Source organism: Canis lupus, chromosome 32, assembly GCF_048164855.1.
Source record: "Canis lupus baileyi chromosome 32, mCanLup2.hap1, whole genome shotgun sequence".
Taxonomy (NCBI): domain Eukaryota; kingdom Metazoa; phylum Chordata; class Mammalia; order Carnivora; family Canidae; genus Canis; species Canis lupus.
In genome coordinates, this window is record NC_132869.1 from 31,868,975 (window position 1) to 31,886,074 (window position 17,100).

A 17,100-nucleotide genomic window follows, 5' to 3' on the forward strand; every position below is an offset into this window, starting at 1 on the left:
GCACTACCAGCCACGGAGCAGAGAGCCCAGCTAAAATACGAGGGAGAGCCATTCCCAGGGGCCATTAATGGGAGGTGATGCAATTGCTTCTAGGGCTCTGTCTATGTGCTACACAGAAGAGCATGAACTCTCAGCATAAACTGAGAAGGAGGCCACCCAGGCATAAATCTGTCAGGCTGGCCTTTCCTAATCAATGGGTCTCCTTGGTTGCTAAGAGGTTCACCACATGCCGACACTACCATGCAATTCTTGAAAGTCAGAGACCTATAAATTCTGCAGTGAAATCTGTTCCCAGAAGGAATGTGGCACCAAGACTTTTGATTAAATAGGGGTGTCCGGGGGATGGGGCTGTGCCCTGCCTTCTCCTGGCCCTCCCCTCTCTGTGAACAGATAGTACCCACCTTCTGGCTTATGGTCCCTTGGCCAGAGAGTAAGCGCAATTACAAACAAGGCTCCTAGGAGCACGTTTAGCATCTTGGAAAAATGTCAGGAGGGAAGGCAAGAAGACAGAAGGCTGTGGCTGAAGTCTAGTTTTGTTTATGGAGATTCAAATGGCTTTGAAAAAGTCCAGCAGGGTGTGCTAGGTCAGCACCGTCGTCCACAGAGCAGGGAGACAGAACAGCAAGTGTCTAGCCCCCTGGGCACAAAAAGAGAACTCTGGCTTTCCAGAAGAGGCACTCTGATTTTCTCTCACTACCCGGCCTCCCCCAGAAACTGCAAACAGATTGCAACTTTCCAAACTTCCATCTGTGCCACTTCTCCAGCCCCATCCTCCACTGAGAGTCAGGGACACCTGAGTACCCACTGCCCTCTCCAGCCTAGGTCCGAATGTCTCCAACTCCACTAATCTCCATTAATTGAGTCTCTCTGTAGGTGGCATCTCCAATCCTCCGTTTTGCTGGCTGGAGCCTGGGCCCTGGGGCCTCATCTCCCAGTCTTCCCAGGGAAGGAGCACAAGAGACTTATGGGGCCCTGAGTGTCTCCCTCCTTATAAAAGGGTGGGGAGGGATCCCTGGGTGGCGCAGTGGTTTGGCGCCTGCCTTTGGCCCAGGGTGCGATCCTGGAGACCCAGGATCGAATCCCACGTCAGGTTCCCGGTGCATGGAGCCTGTTTCTCCGTCTGCCTGTGTCTCTGCCTCTCTCTCTCTCTCTGTGTGACTATCACAAAAAGAAAAAAAGAAGGGTGGGGAGAACTGTGGCAAGACTGCATACAGGTTGTCCTGTACATAGATTCTTCTAGAAGCTAATGGAAAGAAGTGGGAATGCCCCTTTCCTTGCCTGACCTGGTCTCATTTTTTTTTCTTTTTTTCTTTTTCTTTTTCTTTTTCTTTCTTTTTTTTTTTTTTTTTTTTTTTTTTTGTGGTCTCACTTTTTTGAGCTAGGTCTCTCAGCACTTTTAATCCTCTTCCCAGGACCTTCAGTCTTCTGAGCAATTTTTCGGTCCCCAGGAAATGCCTCAAGAGCTCTCCCTCCGGTATGGTTACAGGAGACGGGGGACCTGAGAGATGTTAACAACCAAATGCCAGGTTGCCAAACAACCAAATGTTTAGATCCTGATTTGAACACACCAACCACAGGACATCCTTGGGAAAAGTGGGGATGGGGGAGTATGGACTATGTATCCACATGATATTAAGGAATTATTCTTGGTTTTGTCAGGTGTGATAATGACAGTAGTCACAGGAAAGAGAAGGTGCTTAGTAATTAATGCCGAAGAATGTATGAGTTAAATAGGTTAAAGTAAAATAAATAAATAAATAAATAAATAAAAATAAATAGGTTAAAGTTTGCTTTAAAATACTCCAGAAAAAGCAGTGGTGCATTTGAATGGAAGAGCACTGGCCGTGACTTGCTCACTCTTGAAGCTGGGAAATAGTATGTGGAATTCACTCTACCATTTTGGATACTTGTGTGAAGATTTCCCATATCACAAAGTTCAAAACAAAAACTCCCCTCCTGTTAAATCTCTAAATCTCCTCTTTAATCTCCATTCAACAGGTTCAGGGTCCTGACCCCAATCTGGGCTCATCCCCACTCCTCCAAGTTCCACACCGCACCTTCTCCATAGGCTACAGGTTGGGAAGGAGGTGTTGGAAGCGGGACTCACCCTGAAAATGTTTCTGCCCCCTGCCGCCCCTCTTACCCTTTCTCAGTCCAAATTCATCTCTCTCCCGTTTTCTGGAATATTGGGTACCTCTACTTTTTCACTCAGCATGGCCTTTCCCAACTCCCAGTTGGGGGGGGGGGCTCCCCATCTGTCCCAGACACTGAGTCTTTTATTCAAGGATTGTCTTGTCCTTCTCTGTCACCTCCCTCCAGAGCCAGAGCACAATCAGTGTTTGTCCAAATGAACTGGTCCCTTCGGCTCCTCAAAATATGCCCGCTGCTGGGTCTCCTCTACAGGGCAAAGAATCTTCTCCACAGGCCAAGAGTTTCACAGACAAAGGAGAAGAGGCCATTCAGTTCCACAGACATTTACAGAGGCTGACAGTGAGGGCTGGTAGCCGGGGGCATGCAGCCACCTCCCACACGGGCCCACTGTGCTGCGTGTCACAGTGAGGTGGGAAGCGGCCATCTCCATAATCACCTGAGGGGGAGGGTGGGCGGTGCGGGGAGAGGGCTGGAGGGGGAGACCGGCTTCTCCTGTCATTATCACTGCCCCGCCCCCTCACTGGCAGCCTCCTGCCTGCCGGAGAATCACCTTTCCCAACGCAAAGCTGAGCTATCATGTACCATGTGCATCTGCATCAGAGCGGGGACAGGCTGCTGCCTTCCCCAGGTGCCCACTCTCCAGCTTCCTGGGGAATCTGTAACTGGGAAGATGTGACAACACTGAGCCTCCTCTCCCCAACAGCCCAGGGTGGCATTTGCACAGAGCACAGAGGCCAACCTCTCACTGCCTGGTGAATGAAAACTCTTCCTTTATGGCTAATATGGCCAAGTAGCCCCCCCCCCCCCGCCCCCAGGCCTTCCTCCTTCTAGGTACTAGTGAAACAGTCCCCTCCCAACACCCCATCCGGCCACTGACTCCACTGACTTCCCCGCCCTTGACTCCACTGTTAAAATGCCAGCTATGGGTAGCCTGGGTGGCCCAGCGGTATGGCGCTGCCTTCAGTCCAGGGCCTGATCCTGGGGACCCGGGATCAAGTCCCACATCGGGCTCCCTGCATGGAGCCTGCTTCTCCCTCTGCCTGTGTCTCTGCCTCTCTCTCTCTCTGCGTCTGTCATGAATAAACAAAATCTTTAAAAAATAAAATGCCAGCTATGGGCACATGGCGGGGAACCCGACAAATCCTCCGGTGGGGCATTCCATGGGCCTCCTGGGGCTCTCCCCTTTGGCATCAGGTTCTCATGCCAAAGGGTGATAGGAGTTGGACCAGCCAACTAGAAGGTCGCAGTCTCCTCTAATTTCCTTGAAAGACTGGGGCGGGGGGGGGGGGGGCATTTGTCAGTTCATTTCAATTTGTGCTCAGAAGTTCTTAGGTACAGAAAAGGGTCTGCTCATAAAACATCTCAGTAATCAATAGTTACCAATGACCAGACATGAACACAGAGAGGATGATTCCATGACTGTGAGGAAAACCACTTACGGTTCTAACCCCAACTCTGGGGATGACCAGTGGGGTGACTTCAGACAGGTCTTGTCCTGTCAAATGCTGTAAAACAAGGGTGTCTGGTGGCTCCCCTCTCAGTAGCTCCCCACACGAACAATGAGTGGCTGATGCCACAATTCTAAACTAACTGCTTTTCCCTCCCTGTTCCCAGTCTCCTTAATTCAAATCATCATCAACCTCTTACTCCTTTAATGCATTTTATTTCAACCTTCACAAGAAAGTCTAACCGGAGTCACTCAACTGGGGGCTTCCTTTCCTTAGGAAATCTGGCTAAATGAGGTAAAGATCTACTGACATGGCGAGAGGGACCTTTGATACTTGCAGTGTCTTAAGCCAGATGAGTACATCACATCTCACGACAGGACAAGTAAGTTCTTGGAGAGTCTTGTACCCAGTCTCCCAGGCAGGGCACAGGAGACAGGGCTTTGCTATCTTCCACTGACTCCAAATGCACATTTTTGGATCTCTGAAATCAGGACTTACCTAATTAATGGCATCATATCATTATTGTCGGTTTGAAGAGAAGGTGGGTGTCCCAGGAGATGGCCACACTGCTTCTATTAGACATTGGGAGGCACTCAACCTCAGACTGTGTGATGTTAGATTCTCTGCCTCAGGTTCTTTTGGATCCCACTGATTGTGCAAATTCAGAAAGCAACCCTGCATGAGTTTTCACCCCTCCGTCTAGCATTAAGGATGAAACACTCATGTTTCCTTGCTTTCTCCTTTTGCATGACGGCTTGATTTCTCATTTGCCATCTCAGTGAGAGTGTCCCAGCTTTGGGGGGAGGGGAGGCAGTCTCCTATGGCACTTGGCTTTTTTCTTTCTTATTTTTGGTACATAAAATAACAATGCATCTTATGTCTGATGAAAATATGGTTTCTTACATCTGATGGAAAAAGTTTCTGTCACAAATATTATATATAATATTTGGAATGATCTAGCATGATCATGGAAAAAGAGCAGACAGGACTCTGAAGAAATGGTTGCATGGGGGCAAAATCTCATGTCTTGTCTTAAACCATTTGCCATCTGTGCTGCTCCCTGGCCATTCCCCCACCCCACACCACCCAGGACCTCAGGCCGTTAACCAGTTTGGCACTCATCATGGCTCCCCATGACTCTTGGGATAAAAGCTCTTTAATATGGCAAAGTACCACTAGGCATGCTTCCTCTCCAGCCACATCTACACCATACACACACCTTATCCTCTCCCTTCTAGCATTCTTTCCGTCCATGTAGTTTCAGCTTCCATGCCCCATCTACCACAGAGCCCTGGCATGACAACTCTGTCAGGAACACTTCTTTCTCCTTGATTTGCTCAGCTGACCTCACCTCCAGCATCACCACCTCAGGGAGGCCTTCCCTGATTAGATCAAATGCGCATGGCTGCTAGTGCAGTACTACACACTTCTCTTTCTTAGCATGTGATCCACCTGCAGTTCTATACTTATAGAATGTTCTTGACTAATGTTGGAATTCTTTACCTGACTATGAACTCCATGAAGGCAGGAAATGTGCCTGTTTTCACTCAACACTGTATCCCCAGTGTCAACCTGAGCACCTGGCAGTTGGCAGGCGCTCAAAAATTATTTGTCAATAGATGGATGGCTGACTCTGAGTATCACTGCCCTCTAAGCAGAGAGCCGGGGGGCAGTTAGAGGAAGCAGAAAGAGCAACAGACGTATCATCAGAAGACTTTCACTTTTCCCACTACTGTGGCTTTGGGCAAATCACATCCTCTCCATTTCCTCATCTCCAGATTGGGAATAACACACACCCTGCCTATCTGACAAGGGTGTTATGTGAGTCTGTGAAGTCACTTTGAAATGATACAATCTGGTTCCCCACCTCCAAGCTTCTAGCACAGTGCCAGGCCCACACTCCACCACGCTTTGCCCATATGAGCTGGCTGACTGGCCCCTCCAGGGACATGACCTCATGCAGTCCTTAGGGAGGTGTCAAGAGGGGACCACTGAGCCTGTGCTTCCCAATTTTAAGCTCTCATGTAGTTTCTCAACTTTCAGGGCCCAATGCCCTAGGTTCATAAGAAAAGGGACCTTCTTATCGAGTTCCTTTTGGTCTTCATTTCTAACACAAGGTTGGGGCCTTTAGCCAGAAAGGGGGGAAGGGGAAGATGCTGCCCCTTGCCTCCTGCCTGTAGGCTGATCTTCACATGGAGACAGGGCTGGAGAGAACAGTGAACGGCACCCCCTCAGGACCCACTTCTCAGGACAATCGTCTAAAGGTATGAGGCATTCTACCAATACTTGGCAGAACACAGAACTACATGAAGTTGCTAACTTTACCTCTGGAGCTGAACTTTAATGTGAAGGTGGATATTTAGAGCAAAGTCTCAATATTTCTTCCCATAGACCTCAGCTGAGGCTCGGGCTTCTTGCCTTTCTGTTTCAGCCAGCGACCAAAGACTTGAGTAAGTCATTTTTCAGCTCTGCGTCAATTTCCTCAACAGTTACATGGAAATAATAGTAACAATAATAATACCACCCACCTTCCAGCTCACAGAGTTCTTTTAAAGACGGAAGACATGAGTGCAAATGAAAGATAATATTTTCTCCATGCATTTTTAAATCCTCCTTCTGTAGCAGGAAAGCACCACACTGGCTTATTGTCATCCCTAGTTAACTCAAAGATTACCCAAGATCTGCATCCCATAAGGCATAGAGGTGGGAAGTGAGATGTGAACAAACCCATTATCATGAATCAATTATTGAGCATCTCCCCCGGGCCAGCCATCCTCCCTCTGGAGAAGGGTAAGAGGAAGGGTATTCATTTGCAATTGTTTTAACAGCCTGGCTACCCTGCCAGTCAGCCTCCCAGAAAACCAGGTTGGTGAGAGGAGGTGCAGAATGAATAAGTAGCTAGCACCTTCCTGATTCTGGATTCTGCTACAGATATAGACCCTGCAGGATAATTCTAGCTGATGCCCAGGCAGGGCACTTAGAATCATGCTTCTGCAAATCATCCAGGATGCAGTACTGACTGGATTCTGGTACTCAGAGCTTCAAGCCGGCCAAGACTTCCTTGCTGGATGATGTGTCGAGCAGCTCCACCAGGGACTCCCTGGCATCCCTGTGGAACACAGAGCCTAGGCCATCTGTGTTCCTACTCTCCTGCTGGAAGCTGCCCACCAGTTCCTGGATCCACTGTAGGTCTGCTGAGAGCTCCTGCCTTAAAGCTTCAAACTGTGCCTGCAGATGCTCCAATTTCCTGCCCATGCTTCCGAGGCTGGACCCTGTGGCCTGGATATCTTCTCGCAGGACCTTCTTCATGGACTCCACTTTGCGGAATTCATACTTGAGCTGAGATAGGTCATGCCGGGCGCTCTCATTCTCTTCTCGGTACCACGCTTCTTTCTCATTGTATATGGAGATCAGGGTCTCCACGTCATCCTGGATGGTGTCATGGGTCCCTGCCAGGGCACGGCATCCCTGGTCTACCAGAGCTACATCCTCTACTACACGGGCAAAACGTTCAAAGTTGACGTAGGTGTTATTGGGGGGCATGCTTGAGTGGCATTTGAGGGTGTATTCTCTCAGGCGCTTGGTCTTCAGCTGGGCAGGCTCTGTCTTCTGCTGTTCTGGGGCTCTGACTTCTCCTTTGGACTGGTGGGTATTTAGATAGAACAGCCAGGATTAAGCTGAGTTCTGATCCAAAGGGCAGTTCGAAGTGCAGTCAGAAGGCACATAAGCAGCCTCTTAGGCATTCACTGCATGCATCAGGCCATGGGGAGGACCATGATGGGATGAACATTTCCACAGATGATGAAAAAGATCAAAGAGTACAGGGGTGTTGCCTGCATGCTCACTTAAGGGTAGGGGGGCAGGGTCCATGGCCATTAGAGGTCTCCACATGCATAGCATTTAGGGGGCTCACACAGGCAAGCAGGCCATAGCCAGGACTCTGCAGGCATCCACTCAAAGGCAGGAGCAGGCAAGGCCATGGCTGACAGAAGGAGGCTGAGGGGCTTCTCTCCTTTAGGGCTAGTTGGCATCCTGGGTCTTGGCAACTCAGCACAGTAAGCCCAAGAGCCTCCCTAGCTCCCTAGCTCTGTGATCTGGGCCTGCTCCAAACCTAGGGGGCCCTTGGCCTTCCCCATCCTTTAACGAGCAGATGAACCTGACCTTTTCCAAAGCATTCCAGCCCTCCTGGCTCTCCATCCTTCATAAGCCCTACCCTTGCTCATCTGCATACTCAGATCACCCTAGCCTCTTCTTTAATGATCCAGGTGCATGGGAAATCTGGTGATGCCTGGGGAGTACACATCTCATTAGTCAGCAGAAGTAGGGCCAGAATCCCCATCTCCTGGTTTCTATCCCACCAAAGTGTTTTGTTCTGTTTTGTTTTCTTCAAGTAATCCCTGTGCCCTATGTGGGGCTTGAAAGCTTGAACTCCCAGCCCCAAAGAGTCAGTAAGACATCCCTGGCCAAAGTGCTTCTAAGTTGTGACTAGACAGCAAGACCCTTCCCAAAGCAGCAGCTGGAAGCCCAATTACAAAGCAAGTTAGGCAGAGAGTTCAGCTTTGTGCCTCTACCTCCCCAGAGGGAACAGCATTGCCCTGAGGAAAGAGGCTTCCATCTCTAAACCCTGTTCCCTGAGGTCTCAAGGTGCCTGAGGAAGCTAGCTGACTGGACAGTGTCATCCTTTCTCAGAGCCCCAAAAGTCAGAAAGAAGGAGCCTTGGTTACAGAGTTGAGGTTTTTAATTGTCATTGCTTTCTCTCTACAACTCAGGAGTTGATTTCTGCTTTGAGAATGAGAGTGACATGTCCTCTGACAAAGTATACTTTGTAAGATGGCCCCAAAGATAAAGGACTTCAATGGAGGTTTGTGAGGGTTTCATTTCATAATTCACCTGAGCCCATGAAATATAATCTTAAACCTATAAACCTCTTTGAACAAACCCAGACCACTTGGCACTTAGCATCCCTGCCTGGCTTTCATCTGTGCCCAAGAGTGGGTATTTCTAGCAAAGGCCTCTCCATGGGCCCTCTGCATCTGCCCGCTGCACACAGCCCTGGCGACAGATCAGGGATGTGCTTACTCACTGGCACTCAACACCATGCCCTTACCGTGATCCAGGGGTGTCTGAGAGCCTCTTGGATTGTGAGCCGTTTCCTGCAACGAGGATCAGAAAACAGTGATGATCCATGAGGACAGAAGCTGAGAACAACAGTCCCCATTCTTACTCTTGTCAGACCTGCATTTTGGCATTCTTTGACCACTGCCATCACACCAGAACAATGGGGGATGCAGAGATGGATGGGAACTGACTGAACTGCCTGCACTCCAGGGAAAGTGGTCCAGGCAGAGTGACATCACATAAACCCTCATCTTTGGTACCAACGTTGAAGGGCCTTGTGCTATACTCTACGAGAGTCCTAAGTGCTCTTGTGAGCTTTAGCTCTCCACAACTAAACCTTTGGTCTGTGTTTTTCTTTTGCTTCCCAGATCACTTCTCTGCCTGTCCCTGCTCCAGTACAGATCTGACTTAGCACTGCCCTTAGATGGGGAAGCCAGGTCCCTATACTTTAGAGGACCCTACTTTGGCTTTCTCTGAAGTCTGTGGGATCAAGAGGATATGGCCTTCTAGAATCTGTGGATCTCATTCCTGTTCCATCTAGTCCATGCTCTGGGCACCCAGCACCTTACAATTCCCTGCTTAAAATCTCCTGCTTTGACTTTATAGCTATGGGGCTCACCATGGGCCTGAGGAAGGGGTAGGATTAGCATGTGTCCTATTCTTCCACTTGCTTGACACCTCTGAGTCCACCTCTCCCCAACCCCCCCACCTGAATTGGTTTGATAAACTCTGCCACTTTCCTCTTCAAATCCTAGTTCTGGATGCCTTTGGGACAGGCTGGAAAAGATAATGTGCCCTAGAGAAACCCAGGCTGACTTCCAAGCATGCGCACAAGTGCACACACACACATACACACAGTTATTTATATGTTGGCAGGAAAGAAAGCAGAAAGACTTGAGCAAACAAGACAAATGCCAAGTCTCAGCTAATCCACACATCTCAGCACCTGCCCAGATTAGACCACAATGGTGCAGATGGCAGTGCATGGCAAAGTAGGGACAGACTGATACGTCTGTTGGTAGAGGGAACAGGAGAAGGTCAGTACCTCAGAGGCCCATGCCTTTCTCTGTCATCTTACCGAGTCTCTTTAACCAGAAGCTTCCGAATAAAGTCCTTGGCCAGCTCACTGGTCTGGCTGAAGAATTCTTCATCAAAGTCGTAACTCACTGCTGTGATATTTGCTAGCGTTTCCTGCTTCGTGTCTCCCAGGAAAGGGGATGCTCCACTTAGGCTGAGCACACAGAGAGGGAACATGTGACTATAGGAAAGTAGATGGAGTTGGGGGTGATGGAGTCAGGGAACCCTGATTCATACTGTTGCATGGGGGATGGGAGGCTCCCAGCAACACCCTCTGCCCCCTCTGGGCAGCCAGTCAGCAGCCTTTTCTACTAACTGAGTCCAATTCAATCTACTTTGTGGAACTCCTACTAAGTACCTGATAGGGAGAAACTGTCTTCAAGGGACTTGACAGAGGACAGGTGGAAACACAGAGACATGGTTCTTCATAATCCCAAGCAGAATATAATGGATGACCAGACAAAGGACTGGGGGAACACATGACGGTGGGGAGACCCAGTGCTCTCCATGGGAGAGCTGACATTTGTATCAGTTGCGTCTTGAAGAATGAAAAAGTTGTCAGCAGTCAGAGGAGATGAAAGGTCTTCTAGATTAAGGGAGCAGTTTGAGCCTGAGAGGTGTGGAAATAGATGGGCCATTAGGGCCTGGAAGGGGATGTGAGGTTCCCCCGCAGGGTTTGTCAAGAATATGTATTCAAATAATGACTCCCAAATCTACTGTTTTCTGACTCATATTCCAGCTGATGGGACATGTGTCCCTATATGTGCCATTGACACTGTGCCCTAACCTCCCTCTATAAGCTCCTTGCCTTGATTAATGATGTCACTTCACAAATGCACCCAAGCTAGAACAAAGGGGCTGCCTCTGACTCTTCCATCCATTCCCTCATCACATCTAACCGGCCCAAAACTCTTGTTGGTTTTATTTACTAAATCTCTTGACATTCATCTCCAACCCCACTGCCACTTTCTTAGCATAGTGGCAGTATGGCACACTGGGAAATTTTTATAGTTTAGTCCTGGATTTGAATACCAGCTCTGCTACTCAGTAGCTGTGCAAACCTAGGTAAGTTACTCAACCTCTGAGCTGTTGTTTCCTTCTCTATAAAATGAAGAAAATAAAAGTGTCCACCTCACAAGATTGTCATAAAGAATAAACACATTTTCAATGCTCTATGAAATCTTGCCCAGGCTAAGAGCTCTGGAATGAGTGGCCATTATTTTTGTCTTTGAACACAAAGAACCTTCTATGGCTTCCATTTTCTATAGGGTGACCTCTAAACTCCTGAGCAAGACATCACAAGTTAGTCCCTACCACTTCCTCAGCACATTTCACCACACTTAATCGGCTCACCGTTTCCCTCCTCATCAGACAGTCCTTCCCTCCCTTTTTACCTGGAGAATTAATCTCATTCTGTACAGCCCAATTCAGATTAACATCAATCTCTCTCTCGTCAAATCTTCCTCAGCCCAGCAAACCAGTGCCTCTCCCAGGAAGGTGTGTTCATATATCCAGCATAACCTTAGTCCCACTGTGTGAGACTTAGCTGTGTGGGGTCTCCCCCCGACACAGGGAACTCCAGGCAAGCAGGGCAAACATCCTTCATGTCAGCATCCTGAGTGCCTGGCCCGGTGCCCACCATGGAGCAGGCACTTAGTAAACTGTGTGGCACTCAAATGAGCTTCAAGAAGACTATGTGCCTTGTACACACTGAAATCCCTTAATATTTCAGTATGGAAATTAGAGTTCTGAAAAAAAATCAAGGTTTCAAGAGCCAACACAGAATTTGGAACCATCAAGCAATGCATCAAATTCTTTCTGTGCATCCAATTCCTCTGGGGCTTTTAAAAAATGCTGATGCCCAGGTGTACCTGGATGGCTCAGTCAGTTAAATGTCTGACTCTTGATTTCGGCTCAGGTCATGATCAGGGTCCTGGGATCAAGGCCTACATTGGACTCCGTGCTCAGCACAGAGTCTGCTTGAGGACTCTCTCTCCCTTCTCTCTCTGCTCCTCCCTCCACTCCTGCTCTCTTTATAAAAATAAATACATAAATCTTTTTTAAAAAACTGATTAAAAAATACTGATGCCCAGATTCCATCCCTAGCAATTCCGATGTAATATATCTGCAGTGGGCCTGGGCAGTGGTAGGTATTAAAAGGTCTAACGCGCAGCCAGGATGGAGACCCTCCGCTGCAGCTCAGGGGGGTCCACCACACCGTACAGAGCTCGGGTCGATGGGCTGTTGGAAGAGTCAGAGACCGGGTATGACACACCAGAGCCTCCATGTCGCCTCTGGCTCTGATTCTTACCCAGTGTACCCTAGAAATAGCACGCACCAGGTGTACAGAGAGGAGACAACAGTTGGGAAGCACTGTTGGAATTAACATGCACTAATCAACCACCTATTATGCACCAGAGCAGCGCTGGGAAGTCTGTACACGGTAGCTTATGTGACCCACAAAACATACCCGCGGCTGGAAGTTAGTGATTCTTATTCTCCTGATGAGGAAAACAGGCCCAGAGGTTAAGTATCTGCCCAAGGCCACAGAGATCGAAAGTGACAGATCCACTGCACATGGAGCTACACAGGAAACGTCTGCTTAAGCGACCTAATACTACAAGAATGGGAAAGAGACTCTGGGGAGAGACAACAGAGCCTGTGAGAGCTGAGGAAGGGGGCAAGGGGACAGAAAGATGTGGATCAGGGAAGTTGTGGTGGCCTGAGGGCTGTCCCCAGGCTTCTGGGTGAAAACTGACTTTCTCCCAGGACATGCAGCCTGGGTGAAGTTGAGTGGTGGATGCCTGGTCACAGGGATGCGGACAAGCCTCAACCTCCCCCCTAGGGCCAAACATCTGAAACGGAGCTCAGAGAACAGACCCTCAGGTGTGCTATGTGGATCAAACACATCTGGCTCGTGGTGAACGAGTAAATGAGTAAAATCAGTAAATTCAGTCTGCCCGTTTGCCTGGCCCTCTTTCATTTCTCCCAGGTCCCCTCCGTTCAAGCTAGGGGGGCGCCCCGGCATCAGGGATACTCACAGGATGTAGGTGATGACGCCTATGCTCCTGCAAAACAAAAAACAGGCCAGTCAGAGCCACCTGGCTCTGATCCCAGCCCTGCAAGGGACTCCCTGCACGGTCCTCCAGGGATGTGGTCACTTGGCCCCCCACAGCAGCCTAAAGATGCCATCTCAAGTCCACGGCCCTCTCTGTCCTACACCCTTCAGCAGCAGTCGGGGATGTGTCTGAGTCATTGAGCTCTGGATAGTCAGTTGGAAGAGCCGAGTTCAAGATCAGACTCCCACACTTGCAGGCCGGGACTGGGGCCCAGTCCCTTATGATCTCTGAACCCCGTTCTCCGCATAAAATGAAGTTAATGATAACTACCTAACAAAGCTGCTGGGAGCATTTTAGAAAACCAGGCAATCAAGGTACTCAGCCAACTCTAAAGCATTGTTCAAATGAAATGAGTCCTGTCTGTGTAGAAAATCAATCACTAAAGTATCCCTGGGGCCCCACACAGCACTTAGAGCCTAAGAGGCTCTCAGTGATCACTTGGTTGATTAACTGAACAAGCTGTTGTTACTGTTTCTTCATCACGGCTGTGGCAGGCCTGAGGGTTGAGCCTGCACCTGCAGCCTTGCCTCTCTTGTCTCTGCCTTGGCCATGTTCTAACTGGCCTCAAGTCCAGGCCTGGCTGCCTCCAGCTGCCTGGGCCTTGGGTCCAGCACACCTGGAGCAGCCAGAGGCTCTGAAGAGGGGTTTTCATGGTCAGGGGAATGTCAGCTGGAGCCAGAGTCTGAGGCCTTCTGCCCTTGAAAGGATTCCCTAGGTCACCTTGGTGGCCTATACAACTTACCACATGTCAGCCTCCAGTCCCAGGGGCTCGTAGTTCACAATTTCTGGAGCTGAAAGAAGCCGTATTGAAGAATCAGCAGGAGAATGAAAATGAGAAGACATGGCTATAGGGAATTTTAGAGCATTTGGTGACAAATGTCCCCCTCCTGATTCCTCACTAAGGAAAAATCAGAGCAACAGATGGAGATAATCTGGGCCTAAGAATTTTGAGAAATGAAGTTGCCTGTTATTTTGGTAGAAACCTTTTACAGAGAGGCCTTGAGAGTGAGGAAGAGGGAAAGTACAGAGGAACAATTGGAAGAGGAAGAAGAGAGTGCAACAGGGAAGATGTAAGAAGGAGAAATGGGGCCTAACACAACAAGCCTACTTGAGAACTTTCTGGTGGAAACCAGTCAAGTCAGCACTGGAAGGTAATAACGAAGAAAGGAAGGCAGAGAGGGAATGCACACTCCTGAGTCTGTCTGGAAGAGGGGCCCCATTCTGGGGCAGATGATGAGCCTGAGGTGCCTGAGGTGCATCCAGGCAAAGATGTCCTGGGAATGGGCGAGTTGAGTCAGAGCCGTCAAATCTGGAGTCATCGTACAGGTAGCAACAGAAGCTGTGTGGATGATGTGGTGAACAGGAGTGGGTGCAGAGTCTAGGAAAGAAGATTCTACCCAGGACAGAAGAGGACCAAACGCTGCCCAAAGATCAAGCAGGCAAGCTCTTAGAAAGTAAGTAATGTCCAGAGAGTGCCCTGCCTGTGGGATGTAGAGAAGTAGAGATATGAGTGTAGATGATGCCATAAAAAAGCTTGACCATGAAATGGAGAAAGAGAGGTGAGTAGCCAGAGAAGAGAGAAGGGCTGAGCCTGTTTGATCACAACAGGAAAAGGGAGAGAACGGGGAAGACTATGCTTGTTCATCAAGAACAATATCAAAACCACTGCATCTATAAGGTGTGGCCACCATCCCACCTGCTTTGACACAAGGAACCACTTTTCTGGTTTTGATTATTTTTTAGCTTCATAAAAATGATGTCACAGTGGTATGATGTGGTCACTTGATCCTCCCTCCCCCACCTTAACATTATACTTCCGGGGTTCATTCAGTGTTCATGCATGGTCTTTCCTTCTCACTGCTATTTAATAGTCCACTGCACTAACATATAGCATATTTCAGTTATGGTCCTCTCAGTTATCATTTGGATGGTTTCCACTTCTCTTCTTACTGGAATGACACTGCTATGAACTTTTTTGCACACGTCTCCTCACAAACACACAAACATGACTTTCCCTAGGACAGTGATGCAAAGTGTGGTCTTGAAGACAAATAATCACTGTTCCAGACATAATAGGTAGAGTAATTGGGAGTATGCCTTTAGAAACTCCCCCCCCCCTTTTTTTTTTGCCTTTACAAACTCTTATAGCAACTTGACATTGCCATGACATTCAAGTTGTGATAATTTTTCTAGGGATTTATTTTTCTCGTATCTTCCTAAAGAAGCAGTCCAGGGCAGATTGAAGAAAAAAAATTTTAAAGTCTTTCACCACAGAGAGTTTGAAAAGCACAACTCATTTTCCAGGCTTATCTGCTTAATACACATAAACAATCACTTCTGTCCTCTGTGTGCTTTTGCTTGTCCATTTTCTTCTGTGCTTTTCTTCTTATCTCTTGTTTTGTTTTGTTGTTGTTTGGATAGTTTTTTAAAAAAATTCTTGTTCTTATTATCCGCCCCCCCCCACTTACATTTTTGTAATGGCCACCCTTGAGACTTTAGGATGGTTATTCTAATATAAAGCAATGTTTTGACTCTCGTCTAACAATACAGGCACCTTAGAACACTCATTTCAAGCACTTTGTTCTACCTAACATTATTTTCTTCAATTTTTAGTTCATTTTTTAACCCTGCAATTAAAACATCATCATCGTTATTTTAAACAGAAAACGTTTACATTTGCCTAATGTTTACTGATTTCTTTGCTCCTGTTACTTCTTGCATTGAGACCTCCCCTCAAAAGTCATTTAATCCAGAAGCAAATCTTTGGAAGTCCTATTAACAAATGTTTGTTGGTGTTTATCTTTTTTGTTGTTCATTTCTGACTTTTTTTTTTTGCTTTGTTTTGTCTGAATTGTTTACCCTCATTCTTAAAATATAAATATTCCTCAGTGTGCAGCACTGAGCTACCCAGGTGCCCCTGGGGATGCACATTTTTACAACAGTTCTGAAAATTCCCAGCCATTTTCCTCAAACGTTGTTCCTCTATTATCTCCAATCCTTCCTCTGGGATTCCAAACAGACCTAGGGTAAGTTTTCAATTTTTACCCTCTTCCACTCGTCCTCTATTTCATATTCCTGTGTCTTTGTCCTTCTGTGGTATTCTATTTTTTTTTTCAGCTCTGCCTTTTAATTCTTCAATTTTCTCTTCAGTATGTAAAACCTGCTGTTTAACTCATTCACTGAATTTTAAATTTCTAGGAGTATATATTTAATCTCTCAAAATTCTATCTGGTTCTTTCTAGAATTGCCTGGTCATTTCTTAAAAAAATATTTATTTATTTATTCATGACAGAGAGAGAGAGACACAGGCAGAGGGAGAAGTAGGCAGGGAGCCCGACGTGGGACTCGATCCCAGGTCTCCAGGATCACAGCCCGGGACTGAAGGCGGCACTAAACCACTGGGCCACCAGGGCTGCCCAAGCTTGGTCTTTTTTTTTTTCTTTTTTTTTCTTTTGCCTGGTCATTTTTGACAGCCTCTAGTTGCTTGCTAATTCTTGTGTTTCTACCTTTTTTTCTATATACACTCCATTTATTTTATAGTTAACATCTGAAAATTTCATTATCTTATGTCCTCGGATGTCTAAGTTTTACTGGTCTCTCACTGAAATGCTGATACATACCCTTGTCTTTGGGAGAGATCCTCCTACTGAATTCTTTTGCTGCTCGTAGCCGAAGCTCTAAGTTCATTTCACTGGCTTTGGTGGTGGAGCCGGTGATGCTGAAGGAGTTACTACCCTTAAAGATTTCTCTTTTTTCCTATGAGTCCAGAATTTCCATTAAAAATTTCATTTCATTTCATTAAAAAGCATATTTTTCTCAGAACACCAGGGCAGCTCAGAGATTGAGTGTCTGCCTTCAGCTCAGGGCATGATCCCAGGATCCTAGGATCGAGTGCCACATCGGGCTTCCCAGGGGGAGCCTGCTTCTCCCTCTGCCTACGTCTCTGCCTCTCTCTGTGTGTGTGTGTGCCTCTCATGAATAAATAAAATTATTTTTAAAAACAGTATTTTTCTCAAGAATCCAGTTTTGTAGCAGGAGGGCTTTTGGAAGACCGGGTCTACCACACTCCTAGAAGCTGACAGTAGTAAGTTTTCAACACTGTGCCTCAGGTTCAAATTTCAAAGGAATGGTGGGAGTAGGACAAGTGATTATAACACTGTTTCTCAGGAGTCCTAGGTAAAGAAAGT

General features: G+C 47.5%; 1 protein-coding gene across 7 annotated transcripts in view; it reads right to left on the reverse strand.

Moving 5' to 3' along the window:
- The window catches only part of DAPK2 (death associated protein kinase 2), a 124,867-nt gene that overhangs the window by 7,177 nt on the left and 100,590 nt on the right, over window positions 1–17,100 (reverse strand). For 5 of the 7 annotated variants that reach the window (XM_072809045.1, XM_072809043.1, XM_072809044.1 and 2 more), the window contains 5 exons: window positions 13,656–13,704; window positions 12,836–12,862; window positions 9,796–9,948; window positions 8,707–8,752; window positions 6,620–7,241 (listed from right to left, as the gene is read on the reverse strand). In XM_072809045.1, the coding sequence (XP_072665146.1) occupies window positions 6,633–7,241; window positions 8,707–8,752; window positions 9,796–9,948; window positions 12,836–12,862; window positions 13,656–13,704 (884 nt within the window). In that variant the 3' untranslated portion in view covers window positions 6,620–6,632. The remainder of the gene's footprint in view (window positions 1–6,619; window positions 7,242–8,706; window positions 8,753–9,795; window positions 9,949–12,835; window positions 12,863–13,655; window positions 13,705–17,100) is intronic. The other 2 variants (XM_072809048.1, XM_072809047.1) reach the window with 1 other exon arrangement.